General features: G+C 45.0%; 3 protein-coding genes across 4 annotated transcripts in view; all 3 read left to right on the plus strand.

Moving 5' to 3' along the window:
- Positions 1 to 23,494, plus strand: part of GALNT1 (polypeptide N-acetylgalactosaminyltransferase 1) — a 538,911-nt gene that overhangs the window by 257,615 nt on the left and 257,802 nt on the right. The window lies entirely within an intron of this gene.
- FRRS1L (ferric chelate reductase 1 like) lies at positions 4,537 to 12,974 on the plus strand. The gene is made up of 5 exons (XM_083408063.1): positions 4,537 to 4,896; positions 6,125 to 6,209; positions 7,547 to 7,685; positions 10,179 to 10,425; positions 11,316 to 12,974. The coding sequence occupies exons 1-5, from the start codon at positions 4,653 to 4,655 to the stop codon at positions 11,486 to 11,488; spliced, it is 888 nt and encodes a 295-aa protein (XP_083264189.1). The 5' UTR covers positions 4,537 to 4,652; the 3' UTR covers positions 11,489 to 12,974.
- Positions 16,732 to 23,494, plus strand: part of TMEM245 (transmembrane protein 245) — a 52,739-nt gene continuing 45,976 nt past the window's right edge. For both annotated transcript variants that reach the window (XM_083407631.1, XM_083407632.1), the window contains exons 1-2: positions 16,732 to 17,449; positions 22,647 to 22,764. In XM_083407631.1, the coding sequence (XP_083263757.1) occupies positions 16,895 to 17,449; positions 22,647 to 22,764 (673 nt within the window). In that variant the 5' untranslated portion in view covers positions 16,732 to 16,894. The remainder of the gene's footprint in view (positions 17,450 to 22,646; positions 22,765 to 23,494) is intronic.

Below are 23,494 nucleotides of genomic sequence, written 5' to 3' on the forward strand. Positions count from 1 at the left end.
AATGATACACAAAACACAAAAAATTACCTGGTAAGGAAATGTCAAGAAAAACTGAATAAAGTGCTGCCTGAATGCAGTGACATATAACACTGCAGATGTACCTGTAAGACAGTGTAAATTAATAAAACTATCCTAGATGGCTCATGTAAGCTGCCAAGTACTGAGCAAATCTGCATGGCAACAATGGGCAGTTAAACTAGTTAATGTGCTAAATAACACCATCTATATAGAAATATTTACTGAACAGACAACATCTGGTTAGCTGTAGTGAAGATTTCACAGGAAATGAGAATTTGTGGGCAGAGTATTAATGGTTTCTGACACAAGTATTTTAACTGGTAATGGGTGTGGTGGATTGGAGAGAAAACTGCACCTTAGGTTACCAACCAGGACTGTGTGTTGACCTATGTGTTCATGCTCATGCCCCTCTGCATATGGATTTACAATTGAAGGACCAACTGTTCATATTCAGGGTGGTATAGGATTTGGCCAAGGCCTCCAGTTGCTGACCCCTGTTGGTTTTTTCCTTTTTTTGCTGGAATCGTTAATGGCTGTTAATGCACACTAAATATTTCCCATGCTAACATTTATAGTAGGTTGATTCCAGGAATCTCAGTGATGCAAGTTACAAGTGCTTGTATATCTGTACCTTGGTAACTGACACAAATATACAATACCAGTATGATTCAAAATTGGTTTTGCAGCATCTTGATCAAAGGGCCTTAATGTCTGTTTTGTTAAGGCTAGCGGTGTGCAACCGACAGCACTTATATAGGTGTTCTGTAAAACACATCTAGGCAACTAATGGAGCTAATGACAAAACAAGCAAGATGATCTCCCAGTTTCTCTCCAGCAATGCAAAATTCATTTATTTCAGTAAGAAGCAGCCTCTATTTTAAAATTTCCTTTTGAGACTGATGAGCGAGGCTTTAACAAAGTTAGGTTGCAACCTTATGCATGGATGTCTGGGAGGAAGTCCTATTGAACTCAGGAGCAGGTCTTTTGAGTCAACAGGTATTAAATTGCACTTACAGTACTTAGGGGGGGGGAGATTCCTTTTTTTCAAATGAGAGATCAAATAATGTTGAGAGTGAAGCAAAAGAAGTCAAAACCCAGGCACATTCCACACCAGCCTACTACCTCAACTGGCATGAGTTGTTTTATTATAGCAGTTTTTTTGTGCAGGGTCGCATAGCAGAATCAGTCTTTTGTGCTTTATTGTCCGGGTTTCTTTGGCCTTTAACCCTTTGGCCTCCCTGAGTAAAAATCTAATTTCTCCTGGCACTGCTTTACTGCTGATACTCAACTATTAATGCTATACTAAGGCAATTTTAAGGGAGCAGTTACCCTATTAAAACTCTTTAACCAAATTGCTCTTTTATTCCCACAATCCCAGTTAAGTCTCACCAACAGGAGGAGATGGCTATCAGTGTCTACCAGCCATGTTGGCTATGCTCTACCTTGACAGAGGAAGCATCGCTTCTGAGTACCAGTTGCTGGAAAACATAGGAAGGGAGAGTACTGTTGTGCTCAGGTACTGCTTGTGGGTTTTCCGCAGTCATCTGGTTGGCCACTGCGAGAACAGGATGCTGGACTATATGGGCCAACGGTCAGATGCAGCAGTCTCTTCTTGTGGAAGCCTCTTTATGTTCCCCTTTACAGACCTTCTGAACACAGGTTTGCCTTGCTATGCCATCCTGGAAATCTTCCCTCTGGTCTCCTCCTACTCACCAGGGCTTCATAGTCCAAGCTGCTCCTACTTTTGCCCTCAGCACAGCAAATTAGCTCTCCCCTTGTCTCTCCAGCTGAAGCCAAGTGACTCAGCTACCCTCACAAAGGGAATAATAACTTTTTAAGAGCAAGAGCTGTTTGACAGTGGAACAGACTCCTCGGGAGGTGGTGGGTGCTCCTTCACTGGAGGTTATTAGGTTGGATGGCTACCTTTAGTTGAGATTCCTGCATTGCAGGAGTTTGGGCTGGATGACCCTCAAGGTCCCTTCTAACTCTACAGCTCTGTTTCCACGATTCACCTACCTTTCAGGTCTTCCTTCTTCTTCCTTGATCCTCTTACTCTGCTGCTTTCTTCTGGCTAATTCCACAAACACCAAGCCCCCAACAACTCGTCCTCTCCAACCAACCAACCAGCCAACCAACCAACTATCTGCTGACCAGTTGCTTGCTATATATACACTTCTAGTCCAGCCCTGCCCTCTTGGGCTTCCTAATCGGAAGGTCGGTGGTTTGAATCCGCATGACGGAGTGAGCTCCCATTGCTCGGTCCCTCCTCCTGCCAACCTAGCAGTTCGAAAGCATGCCAGTGCAAGTAGATAAATAGATACCGCTCCGGCGGGAAGGTAAATGGTGTTTCCATGTGCTCTGGCACTCATCATAGTGCCTTGCTGCACCAGAAGTGGTTTAGTCACGCCAGCCATATGACCCGGAAAGCTGTCTGTGGACAAACACCAGCTCCCTCGGCCTGAAGTGAGATGAGCGCCACAACCCAGGGTCGACTTTGACTGGACTTAACCATCCAGGGGTCCTTGACCTTGACCAGCCCTTGCCAATCACACTGTCTAACTGTATATTCTGAACCTGTACCCACCAATCAAAATATGCATAACATCCTTGTTTTGCCCCCTGGCATTTCTAACCCACAGTTGTCAGTTAAGGCCACACACAACTTTGCCCTAACCCGACAAAAAACTTCCCGCATCAAATACATTGCAATGTACATTACAACACAAATGTCAGAACACATTACGTAGTACCTACCTATTCAAATTTAAATTCAAATAAACAAGATTTATTCACAGTTGCGCTTTTATGAAAAAAGTGCACAATTGTAATATGACTAAATATATATTGCTCAAATATTAAACTGGCTGTGCATATCCGAAAATGCTCATTATGGAAAAGAACACATATGGTGTAAATAAGGTGCTTTTCTTGAAAAGTGTTTGATCACCTGAAAAAGATGAGCCATGCTGCCACACCATATGATACCAATTTTCACAAAACGTTGTAATTCATCTCTGTATTAATTCCTGCAGTGGAAATATGGATTTTCTGGTCACGTGGTGGGGGGAGATTTCCCACAACAAAAATATTGTGCAGTGTTTTTTCTAGGGCCCTTTCTGATAGTTGTCTCAAGACTACAAAATAGTTCTGGCCTTCCAGATGGAGTGGATAACAAGACTGCATACTTTCAAAAGAGAAGTGGGGGGGGGGGGGCTTCCAGCGAGGCAAGCACTGGGAAACACTGGCTGCATGGGGGGGATAGATGTGATCTGTTATTTGTTCATGGCTTGGGGGGGGGGTCCGTTATAAAATCTTGAGGTTTGATGCCCTTGTATTATGTTTTTGTGCAAGTGACACTATGGAACCCTAAATCCATAGTTTCAACGGGCAAGGATTGGATGCGTGTGTGTGTGTGTGTGTGTGTGTGTGTGTGTAAAACAAAATTTGCTTTTCCCTTGACTCTGAGTGGTTCTTGACAGTTGCTTGCATGGGGGAATCCCCTGTAAAACATCCTAAGATGCAGGAGGAGTCCTGCCCTAGAACATGACTCCTGCCAGCTGAGAGAGCTCAGTCTACAGACCATGAGACTCTTGATCTCAGGGTTGTGGGTTTGAGCCCCTTGTTGGGGGAACAGATTCTTTCACTGCAGGGTGTTGGACCGGATGACCCCCCTGGTCCCTTCCAGCTGTGCAATTCTATGACTTTGGCTTGCCAGCTGTTTCTGAACTACAACTCCCATCAGCCCCAGCAAGCCAAGGATAATGGGAGTTCTAATTCAGAATCAGCTGGCAGGCCAAAAGTGCCCTAGAGCCAGGCTTTTGATGCCATGGGCCGAGCCCAGGATTTGTAATGTTTACGGTTCAGCCTGTGAAGGCAGAAGTGACACGTGTTTGATTTTGTGGGGGAGAAACACACCCGGGTTCACGGGTCAAGCTCCACGTTTTGTATTGAAGCAGGGAAGACATGCAATCTTTGATTGTAATAATAATAATTAATAATTTTTTTATTTATACCCCGCCCTCCCCAGCCAAGGCCGGGCTCAGAGTGGCTTACAAACAATAATAAAAACAAAAAATTCTACAAATAAAAATTGTAGATTTTTGGGAGGGATGCGTGTCTATAAGCGTAGCCAGAATTCTTTTTTTGGGGGGGCACAAGCATTTGTTGGGGGGGCGGCAAAGCTCTTTTTTAATTGATTTTAATTGATAGAGGGGGGCAGCCACCCCCCTACTCCCCCCCCCCCCGGCTAGGCCCGTGTGTTTGTGTGTGTTTCCCTGTGTAAAAAGCAAAAAAGACCATGTTTCCCACGGCCCGGGCCCGACACTCGCCTTTTGTAAGCCATGGGGTCGCCTGGCGGCGGCCGTGGTCCAGCCAGTGATGGCGATGGGAAGGCGCTCTGCCCATGCTCCGGAGCCCCCTTTCCCTGCCGCCTCACCTTTCGGCCGTGGGGAGGGCGCTCTGCACATGCCCAGAGCCCTCTCCCCTCCCCACATCCCCGCTCTCTCATGCGCTGAGGAAAGCGGTTCCGGGGACTGAGCCCCTCCAGCCCGGAGAGCGGAGGCGGCGGAGGCGCCGGCGCACGGAAGACGAAGCAGCCCGGCTCCAGTCAGGGGGCCGCCGCCGCCGCCGCCGCCATGGCCGCGCCTGCTGCCGCCTTGCTGTGGCTGGTTCTGCTGGCCGGGCCCGCGCCGGCTTCTTCGTCGTGGGGCAGCCCGGCGACCGGGGGCGGCGGCGGGGGCGTCGCGGGGTCCGCCGGCGGCCGCGGGAGGGACGCCGACCCCGGCGGGGCCCAGGCGGGCGAGCAGCGGCAGCGCCACGACTCCTCGTACGGCACCTTCGCCAGCGAGTTCTACGACATGCGCTTCCTCTCGGACGAGGGTGAGGAGGGGCCCAGGGACGGAGCCCGGCGGGAGAGGGGCTTCTGAGGAGAGCGAGGCCGGCCGGCGCGTCTCGCCCTCGGCGCCAGGCGGGAAGGCCTTCCGGCGGCTCCCTTCGCCGCCTTTCCCCCTTCAGGGCTCCTCGGGCCCGCCGCTCGGAGCCTCGCAAGCAGCCAGCGGGGATCCCCCGGGAAAGCGGGCGCCGGAGGGCGGGAGAGGCGAACCGACGCCTCCCGGGACCAGCCTGTTAAGAAAGGGCCCTGGCTGGATCTGGCCAAAGGCCTAATAATAATAATAATAATAATAATAATAATTACTACTACTTTTTTCTGGGTACATGGGGTGGGGTACTTTTTTCTGGGGGTACACATACTCCTAAACATTTTGTGAATCAGTTTGGCCTCATTGAGGGGCAGTATATAGCCCAATGGTTGCCATCAATTTGATTTGAATTAATTTTATAATGAAATGATTTTAGAATGTTGTATTATTTAATTGTTGTGAGCTGCCCTGAGCCCAGCTTTGGCTGAGGAGGGCAGGATATAAATAAAATTTATTATTATTATTATTATTATTATTATTATTATTATTTCAATATGAGTAGGAAAAGGAGAGTATTCCTAAACATTTTTTAAGAAAAAAAGATGATGATGATGATGTTTTTCCCTAACGGGAACTCAAGGAGGCTTGTGGATCAAAATAAGAACGCCTTAAAACAAGGGGGAGAGCAAACCCCCCCAAATAACAAAGCGATTAAACTATATATGCCAGGATTATATCTCTCTATCCTGGCAGTTTGGTTTATTATATGTTTATTATATTCTGCCACATATTTAATTTTTTGCTTTGATTCTTCAAAGTTACCCTTTACAGATCAAAATAAGAATGCCTTAAAATGAGGGGGAGAGCGAACCCCAAAATTAACAAAACAATTAAACATTAATAAATTAAAACGATATACGCCAGGGTTATATCTGTCTTATCTATCTATTCTGGCAGTTTGGATTATATATATATATATATATATATATATATGCCCTGCCTCCCGCCCCCTAAAATAAAGAACGGCTAAAAACAAGTGGTGAGGAGCAACCCAAATTTAAAAAAATTTAAACATTGATAGAATTGGAACTATATATGCCAGGACAAAACTTACTTATATGAAAGTTTATTCTTTAAAAGAAAGTATATTCTGCCACATATTTAATTATTTGTTTTGATTCTTCAAGGTTATCCTTTTCCTACTGCTCCTCCAGTGGATCCGTTTGCAAAAATTAAAGTGGATGACTGTGGGAAAACAAAAGGATGCTTTAGGTTGGTATGAAACATGTTTGCTTTTAAGTTTATAAATGCTGACATTCTGGCTCCCAAACATGTGCTGTCCATGAATTGGTTATATACCGTATTTTTCGCCCCATAGGACGCACGGCGCCGGGCTCCGGAGGGTCGCGCAGAGCTGCGCGGACCCCGGGAGGGCAGGCAGCTCTGTGCGACCTTCTGGAGGCCAGCATGGCTTGGCGCCCTCTCGCTCTCCAGGCTTCAGCGAAAGCCTGTATTTGCCCCATAGGACGCACACACATTTCCCCTTCATTTTGGGAGGGGAAAAAGTGCGTCCTATAGGGCGAAAAATACAGTAAATGTTTAATACTAATATATATCTATGGCTGTTACATTGCAATCTTGAGCCCAATGGCATGCATGTTTACTGGAATTTGAAATATATTTTCCACTAAAGAACTCTTGTTTGCCAAACCTTATTTATTTTTTAAATATGTTTTTATTGTCTATTGCTTGTGGTTCACTGCTATGAACTCCTTTAGCTGGAAGGGTGGTATAGAAATGCAATCCATCCATCAGTCAATCAGTACATTTATTAAATTACCTATGTACTACCTTTTGGTGCATAGCCTACCCAAAGTTTTCTGTTTTCATAAAAACACAATCCATATAAAAATCTCTCTTTTTTCTGGGGTAACCAAAATAACGAGACCGTATTACAGAAGCTATTGATAACTTGGAACTTGTTTGCAGTATACATGAAGGAATTCATGGCACTTGCCATACCAGCTTCGTTTCTTAAACTCAGACCGAGATTAACGCCTAAAGAAATTCCCCAAGTCTACTTTTGCTAAAAATATGGGTGGCCCAAATGTTTAGGTGGACCTTATTTGACAGATTGGTGTTGTATGGTGTCGTTGTAACTACCTGCTTCGTATCGTCAGCTTTTTAGTTGTATCTCTAAATGTTCAAAAAAGTTTGAAAACAGAGAGACATACAGTATGTGTTCTAATGAAGGTTCCATTATCCTAATGGATACTGCAACTTAGCACTATGTTGAATATAACCCTAAGTTATTATAAAAAGTAATTCATGATTTGCTAAATAATAAAAACACCAGAGGCCCAATCTAGAGACATTTAGGCTTGGGTATCTCTATATGATGCCTACATTTGTGTGCTTAATATTGCTGTCCTATGCATGCTCAGTGATTGGACTGCAGTGCTATTTGCCATAGATTTCCATCAGACAACCCTAAGTCAGTAGCAAATTTTTCAGCTGGGTTGAAAGTACAGGTAGACTTAAACAGAAACGTTCCTTGTATATCTCTGAATTATAGGCAGTGATTTTTTTGTCTCCTCTGTCATATGTAGGTATGGTAAACCAGGATGTAATGCGGAGACTTGTGACTACTTTCTCAGTTACCGCAGAATAGGAGCTGACATAGAGTTTGAACTGAGTGCCGAGACAGATGGTTGGGTAGCTGTGGGATTTTCCTCTGATAAGAAAATGGTAAGATGGTGTTAATAATAATGAAGCACTGATTCATTTTTGAGAAAGAAAGGACATGTGAATAAAAATTAAGTTAATGTATTGATTTGCACAATTGTATACTTGGACATGAAATGGTAAGTTAGAAAAGTGTTAAAAGTAAAACGTTTCCATTTTATGCCCAAGGTCCACTTGTTTGATGTTAGACTGGGTGCTCAAGCAATGGGGAATGAAAACACAAGAGAGGGCAATTCTTTTATGCCATTCTTGATGTTGGACAGGTCCTTTCTCTTTTTAAATTTTTTAAAAATTGATTTTCAGGTAAATAAATCCCTAGAAGTAAAGTACAAAATATGACAATGTCATAAGCATATTCTACAACTTTCGTATTTGTCAAGGGTGCCCACAAACACCAAATTACTAGTGCCCCCAAGTGCTTTGAAAAAATAAGACTCACATTGTCCATCAAAGCAGATGGCAAAGATTATTGGAATTGTTTGAGGGATATATGAAATAAAGAGCTCTTCTCTCTTTGTCTGATGAACACCCTCTCTATTTCTACCATAATTTACCACCACCGTGTTAGGGCTGCTTAGGAAGCTGCTATGGATGGTGTGTGCTCAGTGTCAGGGAATTCTTTGGGCACAGATGGAAAGAAAGTTGTTGTGAAGCATCAGCACATGTGAATGGCCAAACAGTAAGAAGGCTTTTGCTTATCCAGGCCTGGTATAAATAAATAGCAGAAGGCCTGCTCAACAGAACAGTGCATTTCAGGCTTGAATGCCCCCACCTTTCAGTTCAATGTTGAGATTTGAAGTCTGGAGCTTGAGATCACAGCCTCCGAACATGGACTTGCTAGTCATCCTGACGCTGGATGAAGGGGGAGGTTTACCCTGTCAGCAACTGGGGGGTACTTGGTACTTGTCTGGTGGCAAAAATATGCTTTAAAGCATCTCAGATGAAGCTGTAAAGAACTGTGGAGCGTTTGTCAGCCTGAGGACCATACCCTTCTCGCCAGTCTTCTGCCAGTTACATGCCAGTAGTGGGCGGGGCCAGAGACAAGGTGGGCAGAGCAATATGTCTAAATTTTGCCTGTGTGCAACTGGGTAGTTTCTACGCACCCACATACTGCTCTAGCTTGTCTCTAGAAAGTAAACATTACTAATTATTTTTACTAAGCAGCATGCAGATAGGAGTAGAAAATAGGAATAGGGGGAAAAACCTGTTGATGCTTCACAGCTTTTCTCTGAGATCACATTTTCCAGAACACAGAATACTCACACATTTGCTTAGTCATGGGGCCAGACTTGCCATGTTCATGCATACAGCATAGCAGCAGAGTTAAAAGCAACGTGCATTTTACCTTTGTGTGCTCGGTCAGTAGACGCATTTCTGTCCCAACTCTTCTGTTATTGGAGGTGGGTTGGGAGAAAAGTCCTTGGGGTGATGGACCTTGGGAAGCATTCAGCTTCCCTCACGCAGACACCAATTTGATGTCAAACTTGGATTTGCCCACCCCGACTTGCACATGAACAAGGCAGCTACATGGACAGCAAATAGATATAACAGGAGTAGCCCTATTTTAATCCCTAGAAAAGTCATAAAAAGAGAAATGTTGGAAATGCCTGTTTTCAGTCTTACTTCTTGGTATCTCTAGGGTAACCCATTATTGTTATTAGTAGAGTATAGCTGGCAGAATCTAGGCAGGGGGTAAGTATCTGTATAAATCAGGAAGAACTTTCTGACGGAATCAGCCTATATATACACCCTTGTGCAAATTAATTGAAACAAAGCATGTTTTCTGTCTTACTCATAATCCTGTACTCAAAACAAACACAAAAAGTCAGTTGATGATTATGGTGTTGGAAGCCAGCAGCCAATTGAAGGAATGATGCGCTTGCCACAATATATTGAGGTTCTACGAAAGAGTTATTCCAGAGCTGGAAAAGAGGTATTTTGCGGTACTGGGATATTGCAGCAGGACCTAGCCCCCTGTCACACATTGAAAATGGTGAAGAAATTCATGACAGAGCAGCAAATACAGGTACTTGATTGGCCAGGGAATTCCCTGGACGTAAATCCCATTGAGAATTTGTGGGCTATATGCAAAAGTCGCCTCCGTGCTGTAGACTGTACGACTATGGAGAAGCTCATTCAGGCGCTGATTCAAGTGTGGTACAGGCATCCGAAAATCAACAGTGACTGTTCGAAACTAGTAGACTCCATGCCAAACCGTGTTCAAATGCTGCTTAAAAATAGCAGAGGTCCTATCCGTTCCTAATGTACGTATATGTGAGTTTTGTACATGTATATGTGAGTTTTGTACAATAAACTACATTGTTTGTTTCAATTAATTTGCACAAGGGTGTAGTAGGGACACCTCTTCCTGCTTAAGAGATTTGTTACTGTTAATGGTTTGTCTGTGATTTGAAGTTCTCATGTGAACAATTCCTTCGTTTCTAATGGGTACAGGTGATGTCACAGTGGAATCCTTATTTTGGTTTCTCCATTTAGGGTGGAGATGATGTCATGGCTTGTGTTCACGATGACAATGGAAGAGTCAGAATACATCACTTCTACAATGTTGGACAGTGGGCAAAAGAAATCCCAAGAAATCCTGCTAGAGACGAAGAGGGTCTTTTTGAAAACAACCGCGTAACATGTCGATTCAAGCGTCCTGTGAAGGTCCCCAGAGATGAAACTATTGTAGATCTTCATCTGAGCTGGTATTATTTATTTGCTTGGGGCCCAGCAATTCAGGGTAAGTTGTTCTTCTTTTGAGTTTCTAATTAACTGCAGTTAATTTAAAGCAGCAGTGTTTTCCAGTAGGAATGCATGAAGTTAGCAATATCTAATCCATCATGTATTCACCATAAGCAGAACTAATTCCATTCCACTGTAGTTTGCATGATTTGTATTTAAGCTGTCATTGCTATGCTTTATTTTTTAGTTCATGATGTCACTTGAAGAAGTTACATAGCACTCCAGAATTATTGTAGTTTTGTCTCTTCTCTCAATCCAAAGCATGTTCGCTCAACCTTATTAGGGAGATCTCCCCAATAAGTAAGTATACTTAGGTTTTTATTGTAGAGAACTCAGTTCCTTGCACTATGCCTATATGCTGGCAAGGAGACCTTCACGTTCCCAGGAATTGGCAGCTGTTACAGATCTATGCATAGCTTTCTTTGCTGTAAGTAGATACTTCACAAAGGACCAAGCCATACCAGACTACCTTGCTACCGTCTTTGATGTAGGAATGCATGCTTTCCTTTGCACATTAAAAAAAAGAGCAAAATACAGTGGAACCTCGGGTTGCGAACATGATCCGTGTGGGAGGCAGGCTTGCAACCTGCAGCGCTGCATCTGCACATGCGTGGCTCGCGATTTGGCGTTTCTGCGCATGTGCAAAGGGCGATTTAGTGCTTCTGCACATGCGCGAGCACCAAAACCCGGAAGTAACCCATTCCGGTACTTCCGGGTTCAGTGCGGTGCGCAACCCGAAAACGCGTAACCTGAAGCGTCTGTAACCCGAGGTACCACTGTATTGGATCAGACTGACCATTTTGAATGCTAGCTAGTTAGCGAGAAATAGAGTTAACATCTTAAGCAACCCTGCTCAATTTCTTGCTCTCTGTTCTTTAACTATTTTAGGTTCTATAACTAGGCATGACATAGATTCTCCACCTGTCTCGGAGCGCGTGGTCAGTATTTACAAGTATGAAGATATTTTTATGCCGTCAGCTGCCTATCAGACCTTCTCTTCTCCATTCTGCTTGTTGCTTATTGTTGCATTGACATTCTATTTATTGATGGGAACCCCATGACGACTGCAAACAGAGACCATTTGTTAGTGAGCATTGCTCAGGACAGGAGCTTTTTCTATTGGAAATGGTATCACTGGACACTTAGTTATTCATTGGCAGCTTGAGCTCCTCTGCTACCTGAGCCATAGTTGTGTGCCAAACAACCACAATATTTGAGAATAATCAAGGAACAATTGTAATTGGCAGAACATTTTTAGTAGATATATAACTTGTTTCATGAAAGATTAAGGCTGCATTCTTTTACTTACTAGGGAGAAAGCCTAGCCAAACACAGCATGACTTACTTCTGAGTAGACATAGAAAGGATTGCATTGTTAAACCTATGGGTGTGATGGTGAAATATCATGAGAAACACGTAAATTCTATTTCCTAACTCTAAATTACATTTAATTGAGTAAATAAAAAATAGAAATATATCATATTTCATGAGATTATTTAGGTAATATATGTTTAAATACTTACAGTTTAAGTGACTGGTCCCAGAGTCAAAATAATGTTAATTATTTTTTTACCTTCCCAAATAAAATTGTGCATAAGCTTAAGTATTTATAGGGCTCTAAAACAAGTCAGCATTAAAAATTATCTTTTGGGAAATGATAGATGATGATCATTATTCAGCCAAGAAAATAACTTTTCTATCTGAAAAAGTCACCAACAGACCATTTTAAGAAAATGGCCACATTTTGCCTAATTTATTATTATTATTATTTTAAATCTATGCTACTGGGAAGGGGGGCTGAGAGGCTGGTGGATCTTGTAGAACTTCCTTCTCTGCAGGCAGCAAAGGAAGCTCATCCGCACATGCCATCTTGTTCGCTCCTCCACTGTTGTTGCTCTGACAGCAATGGGGGCTGAGAAAAGGATATACCAGGTTGGAGGCATGAAACCAGTGGGAAGGGAACCATTTTAATAATGTGTGAAGGGGAAAAGGGGAAAGAAAAAGTCGTTTACCCCCAACTAAAGCTAAAGCAAGTCCGGCAGGGCTTAGGAAATTATAGTTCCTCTGCCCCCTTCAAATTGTTTCATAGGCAAAAGTAGTGCCATTGGAAAAGTGAAAATAATAGCTAAGTTTCCAGTATGGAGTGTACATTTTCTGGAAAAAGCAGCACTATATGAGGTAAGTGACTTAAAAGAAGATGTTTACATGTGTATATATTTTGACACAATTTGTGTTCAGTTTCTTATGTATGCATAAATGTGAAGCAAGTGAAAGAAGAAAAAAAGAACCCTTTTATCTTGTATTTTTCCTTTATTTGAAATGATATCTCCAAGGGTACGGAAATATAATTTATGTTGCTGACATGGAATCAATATAAAGGAACGACTTGTTCCTCAGAACTATGAATGAACTAAAAAGTGTATTTGAACTAAATGTGTATTTCTACAAAATGTTCAGTACATGGAAATGTAAAAAGAGGTCAGTATTATGTCAGATTTACTGTGTGAAATATGAGTGACAAAAGATAAGTAAAGATAATTTGATGCAGTTTGCATTCTGACTTTCTTTTGTTAGGCTTTATACCTCACAAACATTTGCTTAAAACAACTATGATCTCAGTGCATTTGAAGCATCATCTTCTTGGTGTATAACACACACACCCCTTCCGCCAAATGAAGTAAAAAAATGAGTTTGTTTTCAGTACATGTACAGAGGAAGCCAGGCTGAAAGAGGAAGTGGAGGAGTTAGTAGCCAGCAACAGTCAAACTTAGCTCATTGCAGCTTCTGTGAGCTTGCGAACAGGGGCATTTAGTGGGGGAGTTTAAGGGGGAGATCCAGAGTACTGGGCGGTCGAGGGAGCTGCTGCAGTGACCTGCAACATCTGTGCCATGTTTGTCTTTCTGCCGGAGAACATGCAAGCTGGTTGTTTTGCTGGAAGAGAAGGTGCCGCAACTTGTGACCCACCTAGCCCCAGCTCAAGCAACAGGACAACATGCAAAGTTTCTCGATAGAGCTGAGTCGACTGTGATGGAGCAGCAAGACAGATGGGGTGCTGTAATGGTTCTAGGGGTTGCTCGTGCGTAAATCGGTGCCACACCTGGCTGGGTTGCCTGAGTGAACCTTTCCTGTCCGGACAGCCACTCGCCCGTGGCTGTCTCAATCGCTGGCAGAATCCGTCAGTGGGCGTTTCTTGAACTTCTTCCAGCATAAAAGTTCTTTGACGCCTAGCCTACGCCTACTCTCCCTGGGCGGAAGCCTTCTGCGCAGGGAGGGTGTGGGCATCGGAGGACCCGTGCTCTCCCCGCTGGTTCCCGGCGAAGTCTTGGAGCCACCTCGCCGATTCCCCCTTGTGCCCCCCTCCTCCACTGGTGCTACGCTGATTTCCTTCCCCAGAAGATGTGCTGCTTCTCTCCCTCCCGGGACGCTCTCCGGAATCCCTCTGGAGCCCTCCCTCTCCCTCTGGCTCCGCTCCCAGGGAGGAGGAAGATTGCCCACTTCGTATGGAGGCTGCAGTTATTTACAAATCAAGAAATCACATATGCAAAACCACAGAGATGCCTCCAAAATCCTCCATCCTCCCAAGGCCTGGATGCACTAATACAAGTTTTTTCCAAAAAAGATACAGCATTTGTATTCCACCCCATACCATGAAGTTCTCTGAGTAGGGGCTCATAAAATTGCAGAGTTGGAAGGGAACATGACAGTCACCTAGTTCAACTCCCTGCAAGGCAAGAATCTTAACTAAAGCATCCATGACAGATGGTCATCCAAACTCTACTTAAAAACCTCCAATGAAGGAGAGTCCACAACCTCCGCTGTCCAATAGCTCTTACCATCAGAAATTTCTTCCAGATATTTAGTTGGAATTTCCTGCAAGGCTTTTTTCCAGCCGGACCTCACCAGAACTCAGGTGGGAGCCATTGCCATTATAAGAGAACAAGGGAGGTGATCGTGGTGACATGGGAAGTTTCCCCCCGCCAGAGGGAAGATTTCCAGGACAGCATAGCACGGCAAACCTGTGTTCAGAAGGTCAATAAAAAGTTAGAAAAAGAGGCTTCCATAAGAATGGACTACTGGATCAGACCATTGGCCCACTTTCCCGAGGGAGTATGATACACTGTTGAACAGCTCTTACTGGCAGAGGGTTGGTCAGAATCTCCTTTCTTGTAGTCATTGGTTCAAGCCCTACCCTCCAGAGCAGGAAAAAACAAGCTTGCTCCATCTTCCATGCGACAGCCCTTGAGATATTTGAAGATGGCTATCATCTCTCCATCTCCCCTTTTTCCAAGCTAAACATAAAGGTAAAGGGACCCCTGATGATTAGGTTCAGTCACGACTGACTCGGGTTGCGGTGCTCATCTCGCTTTACTGGCCGAGGGAGCCGGCGTACAGCTTCCGGGTCATGTGGCCAGCAGGACTAAGCCGCTTCTGGCGAACCAGAGCAGCGCACAGAAACACCGTTTACCTTCCCACCGGAGCAGTACCTATTTATCGACTTGCACTTCGTGCTTTCAAACTGCTAGGTTGGCAGGAGCAGGGACCGAGCAACGGGAGCTCACCCCATCACAGGGATTCGAACCGTGACCTTCTGATCAGCAAGCCCTAGGCTCTGTGGTTTAACCCACAGCGCCACCTGCGTCCCTAAGCTAAACATACCCAGCTCCTTTAACTGTTCCTCATGAGGCTTGGCTTCTAGACCCTTGATCATCTTGGTTGCATCCTCTGCACACATTTCAGCTTGTAATATCCTTCTTAAATTGTAGCATCCAGAACTAGACACATTACTCCAGGTGTGGTCTGACCAAGGCAGAATAGAGTTGTACTATTACTTCCCTTGATCTGGACACTTCTGTTGATACAACTTCAAAGGCAGTAGCTGTTTTTGCTGCTGCATCACACTGTTGTCTCATGTTAAGCTTGTGGTCCACCAAGACCCTTAGATTTATTTCACATGTACTACTAGCACTCCAAGTGTCCCCCATTTTATATTTATGCAGCTGGCTATTCCTGTCTAAGTGTAGAACCTTACACTTCCTAAAAATCATTTTGTTACTTTCAGTAGGGACAAATGTAAAGTGTACAGATAAACCAAACACAGAAAAAAAATGAAAAAATATTAAGGTGCCAGGCTACACAAAGTGTTCAAAAGACCTGGCTAGAACAGGTCTTGAAAGATGCACTGGAAAGATGCCAAGGGGACACTAGGTTGGCCTTTCTAGGAAAGCTGTTCCATAAAAGCCCTCTCCTTGGTTACTGCCCATCTTACTTCTTCAATCAATGTTCTTTAAACCTTAGGGTCAATCCAAGGATGGAGTCCGTGAGTTGGGTCTCTTGCTCAACCTACTAAGGTGCAAACATTAAGCATTGCAATATACACTGGTCCGGCTGGTGGCAGCAGCAGTCTCTGTTAAGACCTCCCTCCCAAATCAACTGAGCAAGTTGCAATATTATTTGGAATAACTGAGCAGATTGCAGTAGTCTGACCAGCAGCTGTTAACAGAAAGGATGTGTACCTACAATTTTGCCCATGGTATGATTATTTCCCACCTAGTCATTTTGATATGTTGGCACCCTATTTGCAAATTTTAACAATTCCAAAATACTGATGTGCTTTCACTTACCCAATATTAAATATACTGCCTTCAGTTGCACTTGAGGGTCGATTTCAAAAATTTCCACTGGAAAAACATTGATGCCCATGTGGAGATGGCAGTATTGAATCAGTAGCTCATGTGCTTCTAGCTTGCTCTCTTTATAAAGATTTGAGGAGTAAGGTTATTACCCCTCTACTACTACCCATACTCAACCATTGCTGTGTCCTAGCAGATTAAGATAACCAGGTGACAGCAAATACTGATGTCAGATATCAGTCAGTAGAGCATGAGACTCTTAAACTCAGGGTCGTGGGTTGGAGTTCAGTGCTGAGCAAAGGATTCCTTGGTTGGATTAAATGAACCTCTTGGGTCCTTCTAATTTTCTATGAATGTGGGTTTTTTTTTTAAAGGTTATTTTTTTAAAAAAGCTTCCAGCACAGCTATCTGCACGCATGCTCTGCTTGTACGTAATTGGCATAATAAAAGCAACAAATCAGAAGGTGGGGACAAGCACAAAAGGGAACGCCTATTGGTGTGAATGGGAACCCAGGCTCCCCTGCTAAGACTGCATTTCCCAGGACCCCTCAAAACCATGCCACAACCTGGGAGAATGAAAAGAACTACATCTCCCAGCATCCCCCGCGGGCTCCAGCCAAAGCCACGCCCTGAGAAGAAAAAAGAACTACATCTCCCAGCACGCGCTGCAGGCTCCAGCCGAAACCACGACCCGGGAGAAGAAAAAGAGCAGCATCTCCCAGCGCCTAAGCAGCCGCCTGAGGGAAAAAGAAAACACTACAGCCCCCAGCATCCTCCGCGGCCCCTTCCTCTGAGGCGGCCCCTCAGCCGCGGTCCGGCGTCGCCGGCGCCTTGCCCATGGCCGAGAGCGGGGACAGCGGCGGCGGCGGAGGCGGCTCGCCGAGCCCGGAGCCCGCGGCGAGCCCCGGCCCGCCTGGCCGGCCGCCTCCCGCGCTGCCGCTGCCCCGCCTGGAGAAGCCCCTGCGGCAGGCCTTCTACAACACGGGCGCGCTGGTGCTGGCGGGGCTGTGCTGCGGCGCGGCGGTGCTGGTCTACTTCATCCTGGAGGCCTTCCTGCGGCCGCTGCTGTGGGCCGCGCTGTGCGGCACCTTCCTGCACCCCTTCAAGAGCTCCCTGACGGCGCTGGGCCGGGCCTGGCTGCGCCGCCTGCGCCGCTCCGGGGCGCCCGTGCTGCCCGCCGCGCTCCTCCTGCCGCTCTGCTTCGTCAACGCCGCCGCCGAGGCGCTGGGCCGCCAGCTGCTCCGCCGGAGGAGGCTCCTGGTGCTGCTGGGCGCCGGCGGGCCCGCGCTCTACGGCTGCTACGCGCTCGGAGCCTCGCTCGGGGCCCGCGCCGCGCTCGCCCAGGCCGCCGGGGTCATCGGCGCCGGGCTGGACTGCTTCAGCAGCCTCTGGGTGAGTGGGGACTCCGGGGCATGTGCAGAGCGCGTGGGTTTCCCCCGCCCCGCCCTGTAATCGCAGCCCGTGCACTCCCTCGGTTCGGACAAGAGGATGCGGCTTCCCGCAAGGTGGTTTTGGGTTGCCCTTTGGTGGACTGGGTTACGCCAGGAGGAAAGAGGGGAAGCTGATTTATGTTTCCCATTGAGAATGCTTCACACCTACACGGGGGTGCAAAACTGACCACTAAACCAGATTAGGTAAAGGGACCCCTGGCCATTAGGTCCAGTCGTGGCCGACTCAAGATGAGGAGCAGCGAAGTGCCAATATGCAACAGGTCCAGGAGAAGAGATTTCAGTAACAACTCACTTTTTAGGTGCCCAATTTCCAGTGGTTGCTTGTCCTTCAACTGCTGCAGTTAGCTCACATGAACTGTAAAAGGTAAAGGGACCCCTGAAGTTGTGACCGACTCTGGGGTTGCGGCGCTCATCTTGCTTTATTGGCCGAGGGAGCCGGCGTACAGCTTCCGGGTCATGTGGCCAGCATGACTAAGCCGCTTCTGGCGAACCAGAGCAGTTGATGGAAACACCGTTTACCTTCCCGCCAGAGCAGTACCTATTTATCTACTTGCACTTTGACGTGCTGTCAAACTGCTAGGTTGGCAGGAGCAGGGACTGAGCAACAGGAGCTCACTCCGTCGCGGGGATTCGAACTGCCAACCTTCTGATCGACAAGCCCTAGGCTCTGTGGTTTAACCCACAGCGCCACAGATTACTTTGCAGCAAATAGGCTGCTGTTTGCATGCCCACCCCTGGTTGGGACAAGAGAATGTGGCTTTGGCAGGGTGAATTGATTTAAACTAGGAAGAAGAAAGAGCAATACGTTTTTAGACACCTTTACACCTAAACTGTGACCGCTAAACCAGATTAATTCACAACAAAGCTAGTATTGTTTACATGATTTCATCTTTCCAGGCTTTACATCACTTCTCATACTGTATGTACATTTCACATGCTTTCCTTGTTTACCTAGAAAGCATGTGTCTTTGAACTATTAGGCTGTGTGGTTGGTAGGAATGTAGGAACTTGGTAGGAATGTAGGAACACTGGATAATTTTGTCTTCTTTCCTGTGTTACTCAGCCTTGGCCCTAACTCAAAATAAAGCAGCAAACAAGAATTAAACACTCATGGTCGATAAGTAGGGTGGTTAGATGACGAAAACCTGGGGTCCTTGACAGTGGCGTAGCGTGGGGGGTGCAGGGGGGGCTGGCCGCACCGGGCGCAACATCTGGGGGGGGGGCGCTCGCACTCGCAGCTCTCTGCCCCTACCTGGCTCACTCACTCTCTCTTACTGCAGTGCTGGCTGTGCAAATCCGATCCGGGTCGCCGCCCACTGTGGAGGGGGGGGTGCCAGGCATGCGGTGCGGTGCGGAGAGAGAGCGAGGGACTATCTGGGGGAGGGACAGTGCAGCGGGGGGTGCAAATTACTTGCCTTGCCCCGGGTGCTGACAACCCTTGAGCTTTAATGGATGTGGAAAAGGGAATTTCAGCAGGTGTAGCTTTCATGCTCTTGTGATAGATCACAGCACAATTTGATAGTTAACTGAAAAGGTGTGACAGAAGGGCTTGGGATAAACATAGAATATGTAAACTGTACCCTGAATAATGAATTGCAGTCACTGGAACATATCTAAGATAATTTCAAGAAGGTGCAGATCCCAGGAAAGATTGACTTACAGCAGTGTGCACAGGGCTTTAATTGAGCGTTGGCTCTGCACTAGAACCTGTCCAGTTTCAGCACCTAGGAGATGTGACATGATGGGGAATTTTGTGGGCGATCTCCCACATCTTGAATCGCAGCCACTTGGAACTGCGCCCACAGAAAGGTTAAAGGATGCAGCTTCTAGGAAAGCTTGAATCCTAGCCATAGGGCTTCATTTGAGCTGGGGCTACATTCTGGAACTTGCCTTTAACAGAGCCTCCCTTCCCTCCTCTGTTCAAATGTGTTTATTGTCTCCCCTATTTTCAAAAAGCCATCCTTTGATGTATCCTCCCTCTCTTCTGCCCTTTGTCTCCAGACTCCCATTGTGTTTTACTTTCCTTCTAACTCAGATCTTGATTTTTTTCAGTCTGATATCTACTCCCTGGATTCTGTTGAAACTACACTCACAAAAACTCTATTCTGCCCTCATTTATGCTGTCTTTGATACAGTTTATCACTCTACTGCTTGGTTCCTTTTATGCCTTGGTCTAGGTTTCTATGGTTCTGTTTTGATACGGTTCTTTTCCCTACCAGTTTAGGCTGAGGTCCTAACCTCACTTATCTGGAAGTAAGCCCCACTTAATTCAGCAATACTTTTGAGTAGACATGGTAAGAATTGAGCTGTTAATCATTCTTTCACAGTTTTATTATTTTTTCAATTTATATACCACCCTTTATCAAAAGATCTCAGGGTGGTATACAACATTAGAAACACAATACATCAGTGCATAGTAAAAAGCATACTGACAGACAGATGAATAGTAAAATAATCACACTATCACAGACCGTAGATTATTTAATAGCCATAGGCCTAGGTAAAGAGGACTGTTTTTGCCTGGTGTCCAAAGACATGTAATGATGGCGCCAGGTGAGCCTCTTGGGGGAAAGCATTTCAGAGTCACATAGTCCCAACAGAAAAGGCTCATCCTTGGTTTTTTTTTTCTCTGCTGAAGTCACTTGGGATTTGCTTTTGGCCCTCGGCACACTATTTCTGATGGTATCAACACTCACCGCTTTCTGTGCCACATATGGATGACATCCAGCCTTACCTTTATACTCCTGAACTGTCTCCCTTTCTTCAGTCCTTCATCTCCAGCTGACTCTCTGATCATCACATGCTTTTTGGTCATTTCAGTATGCCCAAAGCCAAACTTTTGATCTCCCTTCCCAAGTCCTATTCCCTCTTACGCTCGTTTATCCATTGACAAAGTTACAATCTACTCTGGTGAACAGTCATGAACGGCTTTATGGCTGAGTCCTCCTTGTTTCTTGTGTTCAGTCTGTTACCAAGTAGGGCTGTGCAATAAATTGCCATATTGTTGAATACTGGTATAGAAATAACATCATGATAAGTGTTTCAGCAAGGCCATATACTGGTGAACCAGAGGTGGAGACTTGACAACTTCCCATGGGGTAGGTTGGCGGTTCGAATCGCCACGATAGGGTGAGCTCCTGTTCCTCTGTCCCAGCTCCTGCCAACCTAGCAGTTTGAAAGCACACCAAAAAAAGTGCAAGTAGATAAATAGGTACTGTCCGGCGGGAAGGTAAATGGCGTTTCCGTGCGCTGCTCTGGTTTTGGTGTTCCGTTGCGCCAGAAGCGGCTTAGACCCACATGACCCGGAAAAACTGTCTGCAGACAAATGCCTGGTCTCTCGGCCTGTAAAGCAAGATGAGCGCCACAAACCCAGAGTCATCTGCGACTGGACTTAACTGTCCGGGGTCCTTTACCTTTATCTTTTTGCTTGCTTGCCCTCCCTCTTTCCCTTTGATAAAAAGGGAGAGATTGATGGCTTTTGGGGGGACAGATTTAGCTGGCTGCCTTATGCTGAAATTGGAGCTCGGGTACTATGTGAGAATGATGGGGAGGGTGTTTTTCGGTAAGCAGTGAAAGCAAATGCGTGTCTACTCACAAGTAAGCCCTACTGAATTCAATGGGGCTTACTCCCAGGAAAGTAGAAGTAAGTTTAGTTGAACTCAGTAGGGCTTATGCATGCATAGATTCCATTTAGACCTCGTGAGTGGGGAAGCAGATGCTACTTGCCTAGTAAATCACGTAAACTACTCTTAAATTAGTTGAAAATATTTTAAATATATGGAAGTTTATTTAATATTTTATTATTTAATCTACTGGGGAGGTACGGCAAGGCCCTCTGCTGCTGCGGGGCAGCGCGGCACACCCTCTGCCACTGCAGGGAGGTGCAGCAAGGCTCTCTGTCGCCATGGGGAAGCCCAGCAAAGTTCTCCACCACCACAGATATATATCATGATATGTCAAGATATTGCGATGTTTAGCTGTTGATATATCATGATGTTGAAAACCAGGTATCAACCAAGTCATGCTGCTGCTTCCTTTTTCTCTTGCAAAAAAATGACTCTTCCTCTGTAGACTGCTTGGACTACTGCAATATTCCCTCTGGTCTTGGTTCCCCCGCATCTAACAGATGCCCCTCTCTTGTCATTTTGAGGTTGTGAGCCTCTCCTTAAACCCTACACTGACTTCCAGTCTTTGCCCTTCAGAGCCGTCCATGGCCCTTCCTCCTAATCCTTCTGCTGTTGCATTCTGACGCACCCCTACCTGTATCCTTTTCTCCAGCTTTGCCATCTTCAGCCACCTGGAGGTCTGCTACCTCAAAGAGCTCACTCCTTTATTGTCCCATAAGCTTAGAACTGCCTCCCTGTATACCAACATCATGCTGTTTTATTTACATCTGAAATCCCTTCTCAAGCCCCACTTTTCTGTGAAGACTGGCTCAGTCCCTAGTAGTAGTAGTAGTAGTAATAATAATAATAATAATAATAATAATAATAATCAGGGATGGCCAGAGGTTGCACCATTTTAAAGAAAACCTTCAGTTATAGAGTAAGCACACAGGCACAGCCAGGAAGTCTCATATAAAATGCAAAGAGGAGAAGTAGTAGGGCCGGGCAATATATTGATATATCTTCCAAAACTGGTTTGAAGTCCATATCATGATATCAGTTTCATATTTTTTGACCTGGCAATATATCGTGAATCATGGTGTAGGTATGCATGTGTATGCGCCTGCTATGCAGAAATCACAATGTGGGGAAAACCGTGAAGCCAGCCAATGCCTCTATAAATAGTTCCATCCTTATTTCAGATGTTGTGATATATCAGTATATCACAGTGTTGAAAACCATATATCACCCAGCCCTAATGTATGGAATAGCTCATCGTTTAAAACCACAGAACATCTTTTCCTTTCCATTATAGGCAAAATTCTTGTTGTACCTTGATTTTTTTTTGAAAAAGAGACAAGGCTTCTAGGGACTTTAAAAGCTATTTTGATTGAAGAAAGCCCATGGTTTTTTTTTTTTTTAATGTAATCTGTTTTTATTCTGCTTAATAATTAAATTTGCCAGTTGGGCAGCTAACTTGGGTTTGCCAGGGATGAGTACTGATAGCTGTTTTTGTTTCCTTTTCCTGTTAAGATATGGACCTTGATAGCAGGCTATCTATTGACTGTATTATTTAAGTGGAACCCAAGCACTGAACGTTACCTGAGAACAATCTCTGTTCCTGTCTGGATTCTACTGCTCTTCCATTTGGGTGAGTAACCTCATAAAAATATTTATTTCATTTATTTATTATTTTTCAGGACTTGGCTATAAAGTATTTCTACAGATTTCTGAAAGAGCTGTCAAACTTGTACCAATAATACTTTGCATTCAAATAAATTCAGTTACTGGCTGTAGGTGAAGAGGACCAATCATCATATGCTTACCTTCTATTTTGCATACTGAGAATTCAACACCAACTCTTCCTCACAGTTGTCATTTAAGGCCACAAGCAATACTTAAACCAATTTTCAGTGAACCAGACAAAAGACCTCCCGTTTCAAATACGTTCTAAAATACCTTGAATAATGAAATAATAACCTAATGAAATAATAACCTAATGAAAATAAATAGGGCTTATTCACAAATATGCACTAGTAAACAATGATTCATGCTGGCCTTGCAAATTGGGATTATAAATTAAGGTTTGATCATGGTTTTGCATTGTATCTGAACCATGTCTGGAATCCAGTTGTAATGGGAAACCATGGTTTTGTTCTGTGAATGAATCTGCCGGAACCTCAGGGTTGCATGGTCCCATCTTCTTTTTCTTGTGCTAGAGGAGGAGTTCAAAAGGTCCCACTTCCACTTGCAAACTAACCACAGTTCCCTGTGACATCTAAACTCAGCAAGCTGGTTTGTTGAAACTACAGTTAGTGAGAATAAGTGAGGATCAAACCATGGTTCAGGTTCAGATCCAGATCTCACTAACCAAGGGAGAA

The sequence above is a fragment of the Podarcis tiliguerta genome (genome assembly GCF_965153285.1).
Source record: "Podarcis tiliguerta genome assembly, chromosome: 13".
Lineage (NCBI taxonomy): Eukaryota > Metazoa > Chordata > Lepidosauria > Squamata > Lacertidae > Podarcis > Podarcis tiliguerta.

Excerpts from the sequence above, each read along its gene's own strand:
- FRRS1L (XM_083408063.1), top strand. The coding sequence starts at position 4,653 with ATGGCCGCGCCTGCTGCCGCCTTGCTGTGGCTGGTTCTGCTGGCCGGG. Across the intron at positions 7,686-10,178 it reads TTTCCTCTGATAAGAAAATG|GGTGGAGATGATGTCATGGC; the intron begins GTAAGATGGTGT and ends TTCTCCATTTAG. Across the intron at positions 10,426-11,315 it reads TTGGGGCCCAGCAATTCAGG|GTTCTATAACTAGGCATGAC; the intron begins GTAAGTTGTTCT and ends TAACTATTTTAG.